At 41.2% G+C, this 14,033-nt stretch overlaps 1 protein-coding gene across 1 annotated transcript in view; it reads right to left on the bottom strand.

Annotated features, from left to right (window-relative positions):
* cacul1 (CDK2 associated cullin domain 1) overlaps positions 1 to 14,033 on the bottom strand; it is a 110,950-nt gene that overhangs the window by 6,542 nt on the left and 90,375 nt on the right. Inside the window, exon 8 of the mRNA XM_043712850.1 lies at positions 7,483 to 7,526. Coding sequence (XP_043568785.1) covers positions 7,483 to 7,526 — 44 coding nt within the window. The remainder of the gene's footprint in view (positions 1 to 7,482; positions 7,527 to 14,033) is intronic.

A 14,033-nucleotide genomic window follows, 5' to 3' on the forward strand; every position in this document is an offset into this window, starting at 1 on the left:
ATCCATAATTGGATCAGACTGCTCTACACCAACATTGTCAGTGCAGTCTCAATCGATGGGTGGGAATCAGATAGCTTCCTAGTCAGATCTGGAGTCAGGCAGGGCTGCCCTCTCTCTCCTGCCCTGTTTGTGTGCTGCATAGAGCCATTTGCCAAGTCCATCAGGAAGGATGCGAGCCTGAGAGGAGTGACTAATCCTGGCAGCGGGGGCCTACAGGTTAAGGCCTCCCTGTTCATGGATGACGTCGCTGTTTTCTGCTCATATCCGCTGTCCATGCACAGACTCATGTGCATATGTGACCAGTTCGAACGGGCCTCAAGGGCCAAGATCAACCGAGGCAAAAGCAAGGCCATGCTCTTCGGGAACTAGGCAACCAATCCTCCATCCCCTTCAGGACTGACCACCTAAAGGTGCTGGCTATTTGGTTTGGAGGGGCTGGGGCTTGCACCAAGTCTTGGGAGGAGTGTATCAGGAAAGTGAGGCAGAAACTGGGCAGATGGAAGCTACGGTCGCTCTCCATCGCGGTAAAAACTTGGCCATTAGGAGATGTGAGGCACTGTCAGTGTTGTTATATGTGGCACAGATCTGGCCTATTCCCAGAACCTGTGCCGTCGCAGTCACCCGAGCCATCTTCCATTTTATATGGAGATCAAAGGTGGCCAGGGTCCGAAGGGACTCGATGTATAAAGATCTGGGCATGGGGAGAAAAAAAACACCCAATGCCACCCTCACCCTGATGGCCACCTATGTGTGTGGCTGCATCAAGCTGTGCGTGGATCCCCGGTACGCAAACACCAAGTGTCACTACGTAATGAGGTTCTACCTGTCCCCGGTGTTGCGAAGGATGGGCCTGGCCTTGTTGCCGCGGAACGCTCCAAGTAGTTGGACCGTTCCGTATCACCTGTCCTTCGTAGAGAAATTTATGAAGAAAAACACCTTTGACCACAATTCCATCAGGAAGTGGTCAGCACGTAGTGTCCTTGAGAGCCTTTGGGAAAAGGAGAGGGCGGATCCTGTCGAACGGTTCGCTGAACAGACTGTCAAAGTCATTTGGCAGAATGCCTCATCACCAGAACTTTCCAACAAGCAGCAAGACATGGCTTGGCTGGTGGTGAGAAGGGCTCTGCCTGTGAGATCCTTTAAGCAGGCCCAGTCTCTCTGCCGCACCGCACGCTACCCTTGAAGCAGCTGTGAAGGGGACAAGACTGTCACACACCTCCTTCTGGAATGTGCCTATGCAAAGGAAGTCTGGAGAGGAATGTAGTGGTGTTTGTCGAGGTACGTTCCGAGCAGCTCCATGACGCGGGACTCCGTGCTCTATGGTCTGTTCCCCGGGACGCACACTGAGACGAACATCAACTGTGCTGGAGGATCATCAACTAAGTCAAAGACGCTCTTTGGTCTGTCCGAAACCTGTTGATCTTCCAGCTGAAAGAGCTGACCCCGACTGAGTGTTGCGGACTGGCAAATTCCAAAGTCCAGGACTACATGTTGAGGGACGCGCTGAAGCTTGGGGGCAGCTGCTGCCAAGGAGCGGTGGGGAAAGACCGCTGTGTAATGTCTGTCTGCCAAAGAAGCACAGGGGGCCCACTCAGTAAGCGGGCTCCGCTGGTGCCTCAGCTAAATATATGGATGGTAAACGTACAGAATTATTAATTCCGATCTCTTTATATAAAGAAATGCAAGGTGCACCTATGAATGGCACCACCAATTGTACAGATCATCAAAATATTTTATGAATAAAGTATTTTTGAAATTAAACAAAAAAGCTACATGGAACAAGGTATTCCATGCTGAATCTCTCTGCCATCTCTCTCTCTCCTGCAAGATCCTGTGTTTGATTTTACTTTTCTTGCCAAGGAGTGTTTATGGGGATTGTTGCAGGAACAGTGTCATTAAGTTGGGAGAATCTGTTGGGTTTTCAGATATGTTATGTTATTCTGCATTCTGCTCTATTTTTGTTTGGTTCATTCAGTACTCTATAAATAAATCCTGTTTTGTTTGAAAGCAAGGGATTTTGACCAGCTGCACTCTTGGATTACTCAAACCAATGAGAAACGTTAGGGTCTGGGCTACCTTCTTGAAATGTTTTGAGGGTGTCTGGCCTGGTCTATAACAGACTGGGGACTCTTTGTGGGATTTGTTCTATAGTTCCAAATTGGGATTGGGTTGCTGGACTCGAAGGCAGCGAGTAGTAGGTGTTAGTGCCTTTTGATCTGGGTGTTGATTTCAGTTGGTTTGAACAGTGCTTGGGATAACAATGGCTCTTTCAGTCACTAAGACTTTTCTGGGGGTGGAAGAAGTGACTGGCGGCGTAAGAAAAAGGCCAAGCTGCTGGAATTGGTAGACAACCTGGCGTTGGAACTGCCTCATTCCGTGAGAAAAGGAAATATAATTACAGCTTTAGCTCAGGATTTAAATTTGCTGGACAAACTATCAGAATCTTCAGAGATGATTAAAGTTCAATTGAAATTGAAGCAGCTTGAGTTAGAGGCAAAAGACAAGGAATGAATTGCATGAGCAGAACAAAACGAAAAAGAGAGAAAGAGAGAGAGAGAAGAAAGGAAATAAGAAAGAAAATTTGAACTCAAGAGTTGCAACTTTGACAGGAGTTCGAAAACTCCCTTCCTAAAGTAGTGAGAACTCATGAAGAGCAGTAAGTTAAAACAGCAAGATTAGCAGCTGAAATGGCTGATGAATATGAGTTGGTCTATAAATCAAAGTTTGGCTTAAAAACCAATTACAATTGGAGGGACAAAAATCTGGGAAAAGAGAAATCCAAACATGGAAAGGGAAAGGTCGACCTCAGTGAAGATTATAAGGATAACTTACCACAGGGAAAAAGGAAACCCTTGAAGGGTAAAGAGAAGTTAAAAAGCTCAGTGTTTTCACTGCAACAAAGTAGCCACATGAAATCAGTGTTGGTGGGTTAGGAAGCCAGATGTAGGAAAACAGGATAAGCCAGTGAATTTTGATGGAGTGGTAATGGAAAGCACAGTGGAGGCGAGAAAGCTGTACCAGAATGTACAAGCTAGTTGGACGTTGGTTAAGGAGGAAGGGCCAGATCTTTAACTTTATACCTGCTGAGGTAAAGTTTACTTGTGTAGGCCAGAGGTAAAGAGTTTTCAATATTAAGAGATACAGGATCCTCTCAATGTTTGATGTTGGAAGACTAAGAGATATGTACCTCTGAAGATTGTTGTCGCAAAAAGTGCTAGTAACAGGGAATTCACAGTAAGAAAAGAACTCAATTATTTAGAGAGATGTTAGAGTATCCACTGAAGTGTGGAGAAGTCGTAGTAGGAATACTAGCCAAACTCTCAGCTCCAGGAATATAATCTGTCCTTGCTAACAATATAGTTGATTCACAGGTAGGAATGCTGCCTATTGTGGTTGAAAAGCCAGTGGAAACACAGGCAACTGAACTATTGCAGGACACATATCCTGGGATTTTTCTCAACTGTGTGATAACGAGGTCGCAAAATCACCAGCTGAAACAAGAGGGGTCAGAGTACAGATAAGAAAGTCAAAGTGGAATTAGCAGAAACCCTGTTTGATCAAATGGTTGAGACAAAACAGGAGCCAATGGATGACAAAGCAGACATCTTTAGCTCATAAATTAACTGAGTTACAGCAGAAAGCGGAGAAACTAAACCAATTATATCAAAAGGCATACACAGAAAAGGAATCTGAATATATCCCTGAATGCTACAATGTTCAGCATGATGTCTTAATAATGAAATGGAAACCATCACAATCAGGCAGATGTGAAATGGGCAGAAGTTTAAGTTGTATTGCCAATGGTTTATAGAAAGGTGATATTGTACGTAGCACATGAACTACCAGTAGGGGGTCATTTAAGAGTAAGAAAAAACCCAAGCTAAAATACAAAAAACATTTTTACTGTCCTGGACTGCACAAGGATGTAGTGAATTTTACCAGACAGTTCATACATGTCAGGTAATTGGAAAACTATAGGCAGTAATAAAATCTGCACCTTTAATACCTATTCCTGCATTTGGAGGTTTTTACAAGGGTCTTAGAAGATTGCACGGGACCCTCCCCTAAAACACATCGTGGGAATCAGTATTTGTTAACAATAATGGATGTGTCCACTAGATTTCCAGAGGCCATTCCATTATGCAATGTCACAGCTGAAAGGATTACAGAGGAATTACTCAAAGTTTTCACTAGATACGAGATACAGTCAGATCGAGGGTCAAACTTTACATCAAAATTATCCGAGAAAGTTATGGACAGCTTAGGAATAAAACAATGCAAATCTACTGCATACCATCCAAAGTTGCAGGGAACACTAGAAAGATGGCATCAGATATTAAAGACCACGCTGAGGGCTGTTAGTCAAGACTGCCCAGATGATTGTGATATGGGAATTCTGTCTGTACTTTTTGCGATCAAGGATGCACCACATGAATCGACCAAATTCCGTCCATATGAATTTACTTTTTGGGCATGAAGTGAGAGAACCACTAAATTGATTAAGGAGAAACTGGGTAAGTCAGAATTCAGAGACCACATATTTGGACTGTATGTCAAATTATTGGGAACATTCAGAAGTATCATAGCATACAATGAAATGGGAAGCAGATGAGCAATCAAAAACTTGCATCATCGATAAGGTGTTAGTGTTACTTCCAGTGTTAGGTGAACTCTTTAAAATCAAGGTTTAGTGGATCTTATCAAGTTGCAAGGAGATTGAGTGAGATGAATTATTGATAAGACAGAAAGAAATCTCAGTGTGTCATGGAAATATGCTCATAAGGTATTTTGGCAGCGAAGGAAAGCCAAAGGAGACTGTGTTATCGGTTACAACACAGAGTGAAGAACTGGACATTCCTCAAATTAAACTGGACAATGAGGAAGTTGTAAAAAAACTGGGATAAATTATTGAGTTACCTTCTAGGAAAATCAAAATGACCTGAAAGAGTTATTGCTATCGCACAGGGAGATGCATAGAAATTAGTATAATGCAAGATGTAGATATAGGAGATGCTTTTCCGATTAAGCAACATCCTTATAGGCATAACCCTCTAAAGTTAGCACAGGTTCAAAAGGAGATTGAACGTACGCTCCAAGACGACATAATTGAAGTGAGTTACAGTAACTGGAACTCACCCATAGTAATGGCATCAAGACCAGATGGTACGGTTATGTGTGGACTATCGCAAAGTCAATGCAGTTACAAAGACTGATGCATATCCGATTCAGAGTTTGGAAGACAGTGTTGAAAAAGTAGGACAAACAACTTATATTTCTAAGTTGGACTTGCTCAGAGGGTACTAGCAGGTACCTTTATCTGAAAGAGCGAAGATAAGTTCAGCTTTTGTAATGCCAAATGGACTGTATCAGTTTAAAGTTGTGCCATTTGATATGGAAAACGTGCCAGCCACATTTCAGAGACTAACCAATAAGGTAATTTCCAGATTACCCAATTGTATCATACATATAGAAGACCTGATGATTTTAAGTCACACAAGGAAGGAACATTTGCAACATTTATCAAAATTATTTGATCAACTTCTGGAGACAGACTTGGTGATAAACCTGGCCAAAGTGAATTTTCCAAAGCCCAAGTCATTTTCTTGGGCCATGCTATTGGACGTGGACAAACAGTCCCATGGAATGCAAAAACAAAGAGGTAATTGGGGAGTTTCCCATACCATCGACAAAAAGAGCAGTACTACGGCTTCTGGGATTGAATGGATTTTATCGGAAATCCGTACACAGATTCTGAAATGTGTGGGCTTATACACTTGAAGAAGCTTTTAAGTTTTTAAACAAACAATGAATGTGGAGTTGCCAGTTCTCTCAGCTTAGCTCTATTTTGATTTTAGTTTGGTTTTTAGAAAGCAGTCAGTTTTTTTTGAGGCTGCTGGTCAAAGAAACACCTATATGGAATCTCTCTGCCATCTCTCTTATAAAACCCTGTCTTTGATTTTATCTTTTTTGCCAACACGTATTTATGGGGTTTGTTGCAGGAATTTGGAACAGCATTAAGTTGGGATAGTCTGTTGGGTTTTCAGATAGGCTGTTATTCTGTATTTGGTTCTCTTTTGTTTGCATTTCATTCAGTACTCTGTAAATAAATACTGTTTCTTTTGAAACTAAGGGATTTTGACCAGTTGCATCACTCCTGGAATATCCACTTTAAACCTGTTCAAAACAACTAGAAAAGTCAGCGTCTGGGCTACCTTCTTGAAAAGTTTTGAGGGGGTCTGGTCCATAACAATGTTAGAGACAAAAAAACTGCAGATGCAATCCTGAGGAAGGGTTACATCCGAAACGTCGACTTCTCCACCTCCTGATGCTGCTTGTTCTTCCAGCCTCCTGCTTGTCTACCCTGGTCCATAACAATAGCAGGATCAGAATCCACAAAAAAAAAATCCAACCTAAAATCTTCCACAGTCCATTGCAATCAAGCAACATTTTTAAAGGATTTTTTTTTTAAAATAGGTTTTCGTAAATATTCTTTAAATTATGCAGGAGTGTTAAGTAACCTGTAGCTTTATTAATACAAATTAATTTATAACAATATTCACATTTATTAATGGCTAATCCATCACCTGAGAGAAACTCAATAGTTAAAAGGTAAAATGAACATACAGACTATGTAGAACCAAAAACAGAAGTTACTAGAAAAGCTCAGCAAGCATGGCAGCATCTGAGAAGAGAACATTTTGGATCTGGTGACCCTTCCTCAGAACTGATGGTAGCTAGGAAAATGTTGGTTTGTATGCAAAAGATAGGAGGGAATAAGGAGTAAACGATAGGGAGGGACAGAGGTCGAAGAGAGAGAACAACAATTGGACAGATAAGGGGGTCTGTAACGATTTGGCTGGGAGGATGAATAGCTGTCAATGGAGACTGTTAAGCAGCTGACAGTAGGTAGTGTGTAATGGCAGACTATGCAATAACAAGGCGTGAGGAAGGGTCACCAGACCCAAAATGTTAACTTTGATTTCTCCTTCACAGATGCTGCCAGACCTGCTGAGCTTTTCCAGCAACTTCTGTCTTTGTTTTTGATTTACAACATTTGCAGTTCTTTTGGGTTTTATAAACTATATAGAACTATTTACCAGTTTGGTTGGTGGGGAGTGGTCAGATCATTAAAAGGAACAAATTAAAAAAAAGCTTAAAGTGAAGAATCCCTTCAATAGTCAGCAAACAGCCACAATAAGTGAAAACCTCTGATGGTTGTTGGTTTGCTTAGGAACGATGGCCAGTTTTTTCGAAAGGCTGTTTGATAGCATAGTGTATATTTAACCTAGGCCAAAAGATTGTGAAAACCCCATTTATGGTGAACGTAATTTGTCCCCGAAACTCGTCAATATCGAAATTTATCAAAAATTAATGGAATTTGGCAGAAACTCTAAAACAGTATGTTTCACATTCAATGAGCATAGTTTGTAATGTTACGAGAACAAACTTGGAGAAAACACCTTCAAAACCAAAATCACTTACTGAACATTAGCTCCTCTCCAGCTCTTTTCCGCGACTGATCCCCTCTAAATAAATGAGAAAGTAGAAAATAACAGTTAAAATCTCCACATATTTGGGACTGCAACAGTTCAAGCTGTTTTATTAATTGAAATAAAAACACATATACTACAATAACAACATGAACTGCACCTTTGTAAGGAATCTGTTGCAGTCTAGGAGAAAAATAGCTTGTGTTTAGTCTTTGAGAAAAGACAATGACATCAGTTACGAGCAAGTATTTTTTTTCCTGATCATTTGTTCACATTGTCCTGGTATATGGAGTATTTTTGCGATATTTAGTTATTAATTTTGCCGAGCATTATTGACATTGTTGAAGTGGGGAAGTGATTTCAGGTGCCCCAAACATTTTGCTTTAGTGAATTGGATTCATATATCTCAATTACTAAAGAAGATCATGTATAATGATTTGGATGAGCCGGTGTTGGACTGGGATAGACAAAGTTAAAAATCACACAATACCAAGTTACAGTCCAACAGGTTTATTTGGAATCACTAGCCTTCAAAATGCTGCTTCTTCATCAGGTGGTTGTGGAGCAGAATCATAAGACATAGACTTTATGGCAACAGGATTGCAGTGTCATGGAATGTAATATTAAACAAATTTAGCTGAAGTCTTTCATCTTTTAGAAGGACCATGTTGGTTTTGGTTCCTTTAAAAAATTTCTGGGATTTACATATAAAGTTACATTCTCAAGATTAACAATGGGTGTCACACCTCAGCTCATTGAAGGTGTGAAGTTAAAGTCTGTCTGTGTCCAAATGTTAGGTCAGACTGATTCTATTTCTAAAGTGAGATTTGCAGAATCTTACATGGATTTATGCAGTTTTTGAGCAAAATAAAATGTAATTCTGCAAGTACAAATTCACCCCACCACAAACTTTGTGTGTGTAGGGGAGGCTGGTCTGCCCTGCAAACTTGCTTCACATTGCCCCCACATTTTCATCTATATGTATAAGAAACAATTAGGGTCCCAGTGCTGATTTTTGTGGTATACCACTCGACACCAGCCTTCTACCATTACCCTTTGTGTTCTATTTCTAAATCAGTTTCTGATCCAACTCACTCAGTTTCCCTGAATTCCATCCGTTTTCACCTCATCAGTCTCCCATGTAATACCTTGTCAAAAGTTTTGCTAAAGTCCATGTAAACTACATAAACTGAACTTGCTCATATTTTCAAAACACTCAAACAAATTTGTTAGGCATGACCTCCCTCTGACAAAGCCATGCTGACTATCCCTAATTAATCCAGTCTTTTCCAAGTGGATATTAATTCTCTCCTTCAGAATTTTCTCCAATAATTTCCCTATACTGACAGGAGACTAGTCTGCCAAAGAGGAATTAAACATTTGTATCAGAGCCCGTGCAAGTTCTTGCCTCACCTGCAACGGCCCAGGCCGCAATTCACCTGGGACAGGGATTTGTCCACTGTCAAGCCTATCAGATCCTCCAATACCTCCCCATTTCCTATGTCCAACTGTGCAAGCTCCTCACAGTCCCTTTTCCTGAATTCTGTAGCTATGTTTGTTCTTTCCAGAGCGAAGACCGAAAAGTAGAAAGGGTTCAGAAAAGATTTACAAGGATGTTGCCAGGGTTGGAGGATTTGAGCTACAGGGAGAGGCTGAATAGGCTTGGGCTGTTTTCCCTGGAGCGTCGGAGGCTGTGGAGTGACCTTATAGAGGTTTACAAAATTATGAGGGGCAAAGATAGGTTAAATAGACAAAGTCTTTTCCCTGGGGTCGGGGAGTCCAGAACTAGAGGGCATAGGTTTAGGATGAGAGGGGAAAGATATAAAAGAGACCTAAGGGGCAACTTTTTCACGCAGAGTGTGGTATGTGTATGGAATGAGCTGCCAGAGGATGTGGTGGAAGCTGGTACAATTGCAACATTTAAGAGGCATTTGGATGGGTATATGAATAGGAAGGGTTTGGAGGGATATGGGCCGGGTGCTGGCAGGTGGGACTAGATGGGGTTGGGATATCTTGTCAGTATGGACGGGTTGGACCGAAGGGTCTGTTTCCATGCAGTACATCTCTATGACTCTAAGTAGTAATCATTTAACACATTTTAACATATTTGACATCATTCATTTAGTGGAGGTATATAACTTTTTACTTGAGGTTTGTCTCAATTCCATGATGTTACTAGCAATCCTTCAATGAAATAAACATTCACGTTGCTGTCTAAAAAATCCTCAACTCTTCTTTAGCAAAAGCAAGCTTTTTTAAGCAAGGTCTTGAGTCCTTCTAAATAAGCTGCTCACAACAGTGTTTCATGAGCCTCACAACCACAAAAACAATAACAAAGTAACTCACATTTCTATAGCACCTTTAACACAATAAAAAGCCCAATGTGTGTGACAGGAGCATGATGAAACACAGTATGTCATCACAGAATTACTGAATTGTTACAGTGCGGAAGGAAGCCATTCAGTCCATCATTTCTGAACTGACCCCTCAAATGAACATTAGCTAATACCAATCACCTGCTTTTCCCCCCATACAATTGCAGGTTATTTCTATCCATATAATCATCCAACATTCTGCTGGATGTCTCAATTGAATCTGCCTCCATCATATTTCAAAGCAGTCTATTCTAAACCGGCTGTGTAAAAAATGCTTTTTTCTCACCTCCCATTTCCAAATCAAACCAGATTAGATCAGATTACTAAAAGTCTAGAAAACGGAAGAGGTTTTAAGGAAGGCCTTGAAAGAGGAAAGCAAGATAGAGAACTGTAAAGAGGAACCTCGTAAAATAGCTAGGGGTTTATCTACAACTTGGCATGACCTGCTTACGAATGCGCCATATTGCAAATAATAGCTGGGGGGAGGAAAAGAGCTTTGCCGGACCGAGTGTCACATCGATCAACATTGCCATCTGCCTGACTACTTCTTATACCAGGTGTTTTTGCTGGCAATTTTCCTCAAGCTGAAACCCTGCCAGCAGGACATTTGAAATGACCTGGGGGTAAGAAATCTCTACTCTCAACAGGTAAATGTACTTAACTGAAGTTGACAGAATTTCAGGCTGCAGAATCATACAATCCCAGTGTTCCTCCCAATTTTTTAGCAACAAAATATTGCTTTGCATCTTTGGCAAAGAGAAATAATCTGGAACATTCAACTGTACATTGCATACAAGATGCTCATTGATCCCAAGAATTTATTAAACCAGATTCAACACAACATTCTTATCCATTTATACTCTCGGTGCTTTAAGTCCCAAGGTATGCTAGACCTCCCCCTCTCAAACTCTTGCACTGCTTTTTGAGCTAGAATTTTCAGAAGAGAAATAGAATACAGTATTTGTGAGGATAAACAATTGAAAAAGATGTATGATTTAAAATCTAACATATTTCATTTCAGTGAATGATGTTCACCAAAGCCAAGTTTACAATTTGATGCTTGGTGCATCCTCATTAAGCAACAATAGTGTCATAAAGAAATGTTATATTGTTCATTCATTCACATTTAATTGATACAAAAGGCTCAAGGGAAAACAATTTAAAAAGTGAAAGCGGTCAAAACAATGCAAGAAGAAAAGAAATATCAAGCACTAGTAGCAGTGAAATTAGTACCCAAATGAATTACAAGGACTGAGGTCTTTAGTGCTCATCTGGTGTCTGACATGACAAAGTCTCCTCTTGTTCTCATCACGGCATAATCTGCATCATATTGATTGTATAAGTACTGCATAGTACAATCAATTCTTAAATGCATCATAAACAGACACACACACAATGAATCGTGGTTATAACTTAAAATACATTCTTTTTGAAATGGTGAAAGCCCAAATTTAATCAAAATCCTCACAAATACCAAATCCATAATCCTGAATTGTAATTACATATTTTACTTTAACCTAAATACATGGGAGTTGATCTATTATTAAGTATGAGTCAAAACATTGTCCATGTTGTTCAGCGATTCAATGAAGAATTGGTTGCAAAAATACTGCAAGCTTGGAAAAAACTTCAAAAATAAAGAGAGACCAATTCTGCAACCAAGATTTGAATGATGATAATGAGAACCTTGCTCATGAGTGGAAAAAAGGCTTATTTGCAGCATTTACAATTAGTAGATTCTAATCTCACTTCAAAGATATGCAGCTTCATATCTTCCCACGCTGGACAGTATCTAGACAGTAACAATTCCCAACAGGAAAGTCAGATTTATATCTGGTAGATCCAGTTTGCTGCTCGCTCCTCTTGACCTCCATCTTAGATAGCGATATTACCCTCCATGGGTGACCACCACCCCACCATCTATGGAGGTTGACATCAGACATCATCACATCATCATAGCACATTTGCAACTTACTCAGGAAACTGTTCTTTAATGTTGCACTTTGGAATGCACTGACACCTTTCATCCCTTTGACTGATCCCTGCTGAAATGGGATTTGCACTCAGGAAGGAACAACCAACCAACTCAAGCAGGACTGAAGCAGGCTGCACCTCAGGAACCCTCGCTTGCCCCAATAGCACTCACTCACTCACTTTGTGCATACTTGGATGCTCACAGCATCTATGCCTTGTCATTTCGCACCAGGCCACCTCATTCAGAACTTAAAGCTCAGAGTATTTCCATCTTGCCTTGCCATTTAACACAGATGCAAAGATAGGTGGCTTGTCATGGTTTTCAGCAGGGATCAGTCAAAAGGGATGAACATGTTGGTGTAAGGCACCCTGCTCCATTAATATCACACTGGCACCATGTGCCAGCAGCTTATGCAGTAAACACACAGCACGTACTTCAACCAAATGTACGTATCTCAAAGTCTAAGGGGAATAGTCCTTGATCAAGTCAAGGGGGACTCCCATCAGTCAAAGGCCTTGGACATAGTTGACTGGCTGTTAGAGATAGTCAGGGTCAGGAGTACTATATCATTGCAGTGTGGGGAGTGGTCTACCACAAGTTCTGCCAGTTCAGTGTAACCATCAGGGAGTTGTGATGAGTCATTGTTTTGGGGATCGACACGAGAGTCAAGACGGGGGGAGATCATCAGGGTCACTGCAGTGATTGGGATAATGGGGAATGTAATTGTGGGGATTGGAGGCAGCATGCTGGCATGCATAGGAGACAACAATAATTAAAAGGGGCAGCTCAATATATAAGAGGAGGAGAAGGGAGCACACCTTGGAAGACATGAGTTATTGTATGTGGGGGGACGGGCTCCCTCGATGATCAGGCTAAGATTGAAACTCTCAGTGCCAAATACGGACTTCCATACTCCAGCAAATCATAAATGATCAATGGGACCAGAAAATGGCTCTTTCCACATCAAGTGGGCAGTTATTTTTTTCTCTGACTGAGCTTGTGGGCTCTGTTCATGAATAAATGTGAGGCCCTTCAAGGCACAATTGCCTTAATCAGACACTTACAGACCACAGGTTGAAAGTAACTACAAGCATAGTATCCTGCATCTAAAATGCATGCAGTGTCCAGCTGTGTAGAAGACAAATCCTGGTCACAGGCAATCTTGAGCATGTCACTGGTCACTGTTGATTGGTCACAGTTGCTTCTGTGAAGAAGTGATTACAGGCGACCTTGAAGGTGGCATCCACAGGCAACAATTCAACATGTTAATCCAAGGTAACAGACTGCACAAGGGGCTCTCATCTTACTTTTCTATGCAATACTGCATTTCTTATATGGAGGATGGGTGGAAAAGATATCAGACTTACAATCTTCTATTACATGTAGATGGTAGATGGTACATTACTAAAGATTTGTTCTGTTTCTGATATTCCCTGACTATGTTCATTGGAACAGTGACTAATAGATCCAGCCACAGCAACCACACTGTGGCTGTGGTGCAACAACAGCATGGAGAAACCAAGGAGGAAAATAAATATGGCCATAAAATACAATGCATACAAGAGGAATTAGGCTATTTGGCTTGTCGAGTCTGCTTCATCATTCGATCATGGCTGATAGGTTTCTCAAGCCCGTTCTCTCTGCAACCATTGATCCTCTTACTAATGATGAACCTACTTCTGTCTTAAATACACTTAATGATTTATTGTTACAGCCTTCTGTGGAAGTGAGTTCCGCAGATCAATCATACTCTGGCTGAGAAATTAGGAAATCCAGGATCAGTAGCAACCTCGAGCAGCTGCCAAACAGCCTCCACATGACGATGTGGCAGTTAAAGGTCCCCTCAAGATGTGAAAAAGGTGAAGGGGGACCAGAGTCTACTGTTTTCGATGTTATTTCCTCCAGATGACCAGGATGTGTTGTCACCACAGACCGAGGATGTTCACGGACACCATTGTGGAACGGCACTGTCTGCTGCAGTAGTACTTCCAAACTGAAAGTGGGTTGCCATCCTATCCCAATGGTCCTTTGTATAACTACTGCATCAAAATTTTAAGCAACTAGCTATTTCCAAGGATTCATTGGGATCTATGTGGAATGTCTCAAACCTCAACCTATAACATATCAAGGCTGTTACTGGTGCAATTCAGAGATCTCACTGCTTTTCTTTTTTATAGGATCCCTACAGTGTGG

This window comes from Chiloscyllium plagiosum, chromosome 22 (assembly GCF_004010195.1).
Source record: "Chiloscyllium plagiosum isolate BGI_BamShark_2017 chromosome 22, ASM401019v2, whole genome shotgun sequence".
Classification (NCBI taxonomy): domain Eukaryota; kingdom Metazoa; phylum Chordata; class Chondrichthyes; order Orectolobiformes; family Hemiscylliidae; genus Chiloscyllium; species Chiloscyllium plagiosum.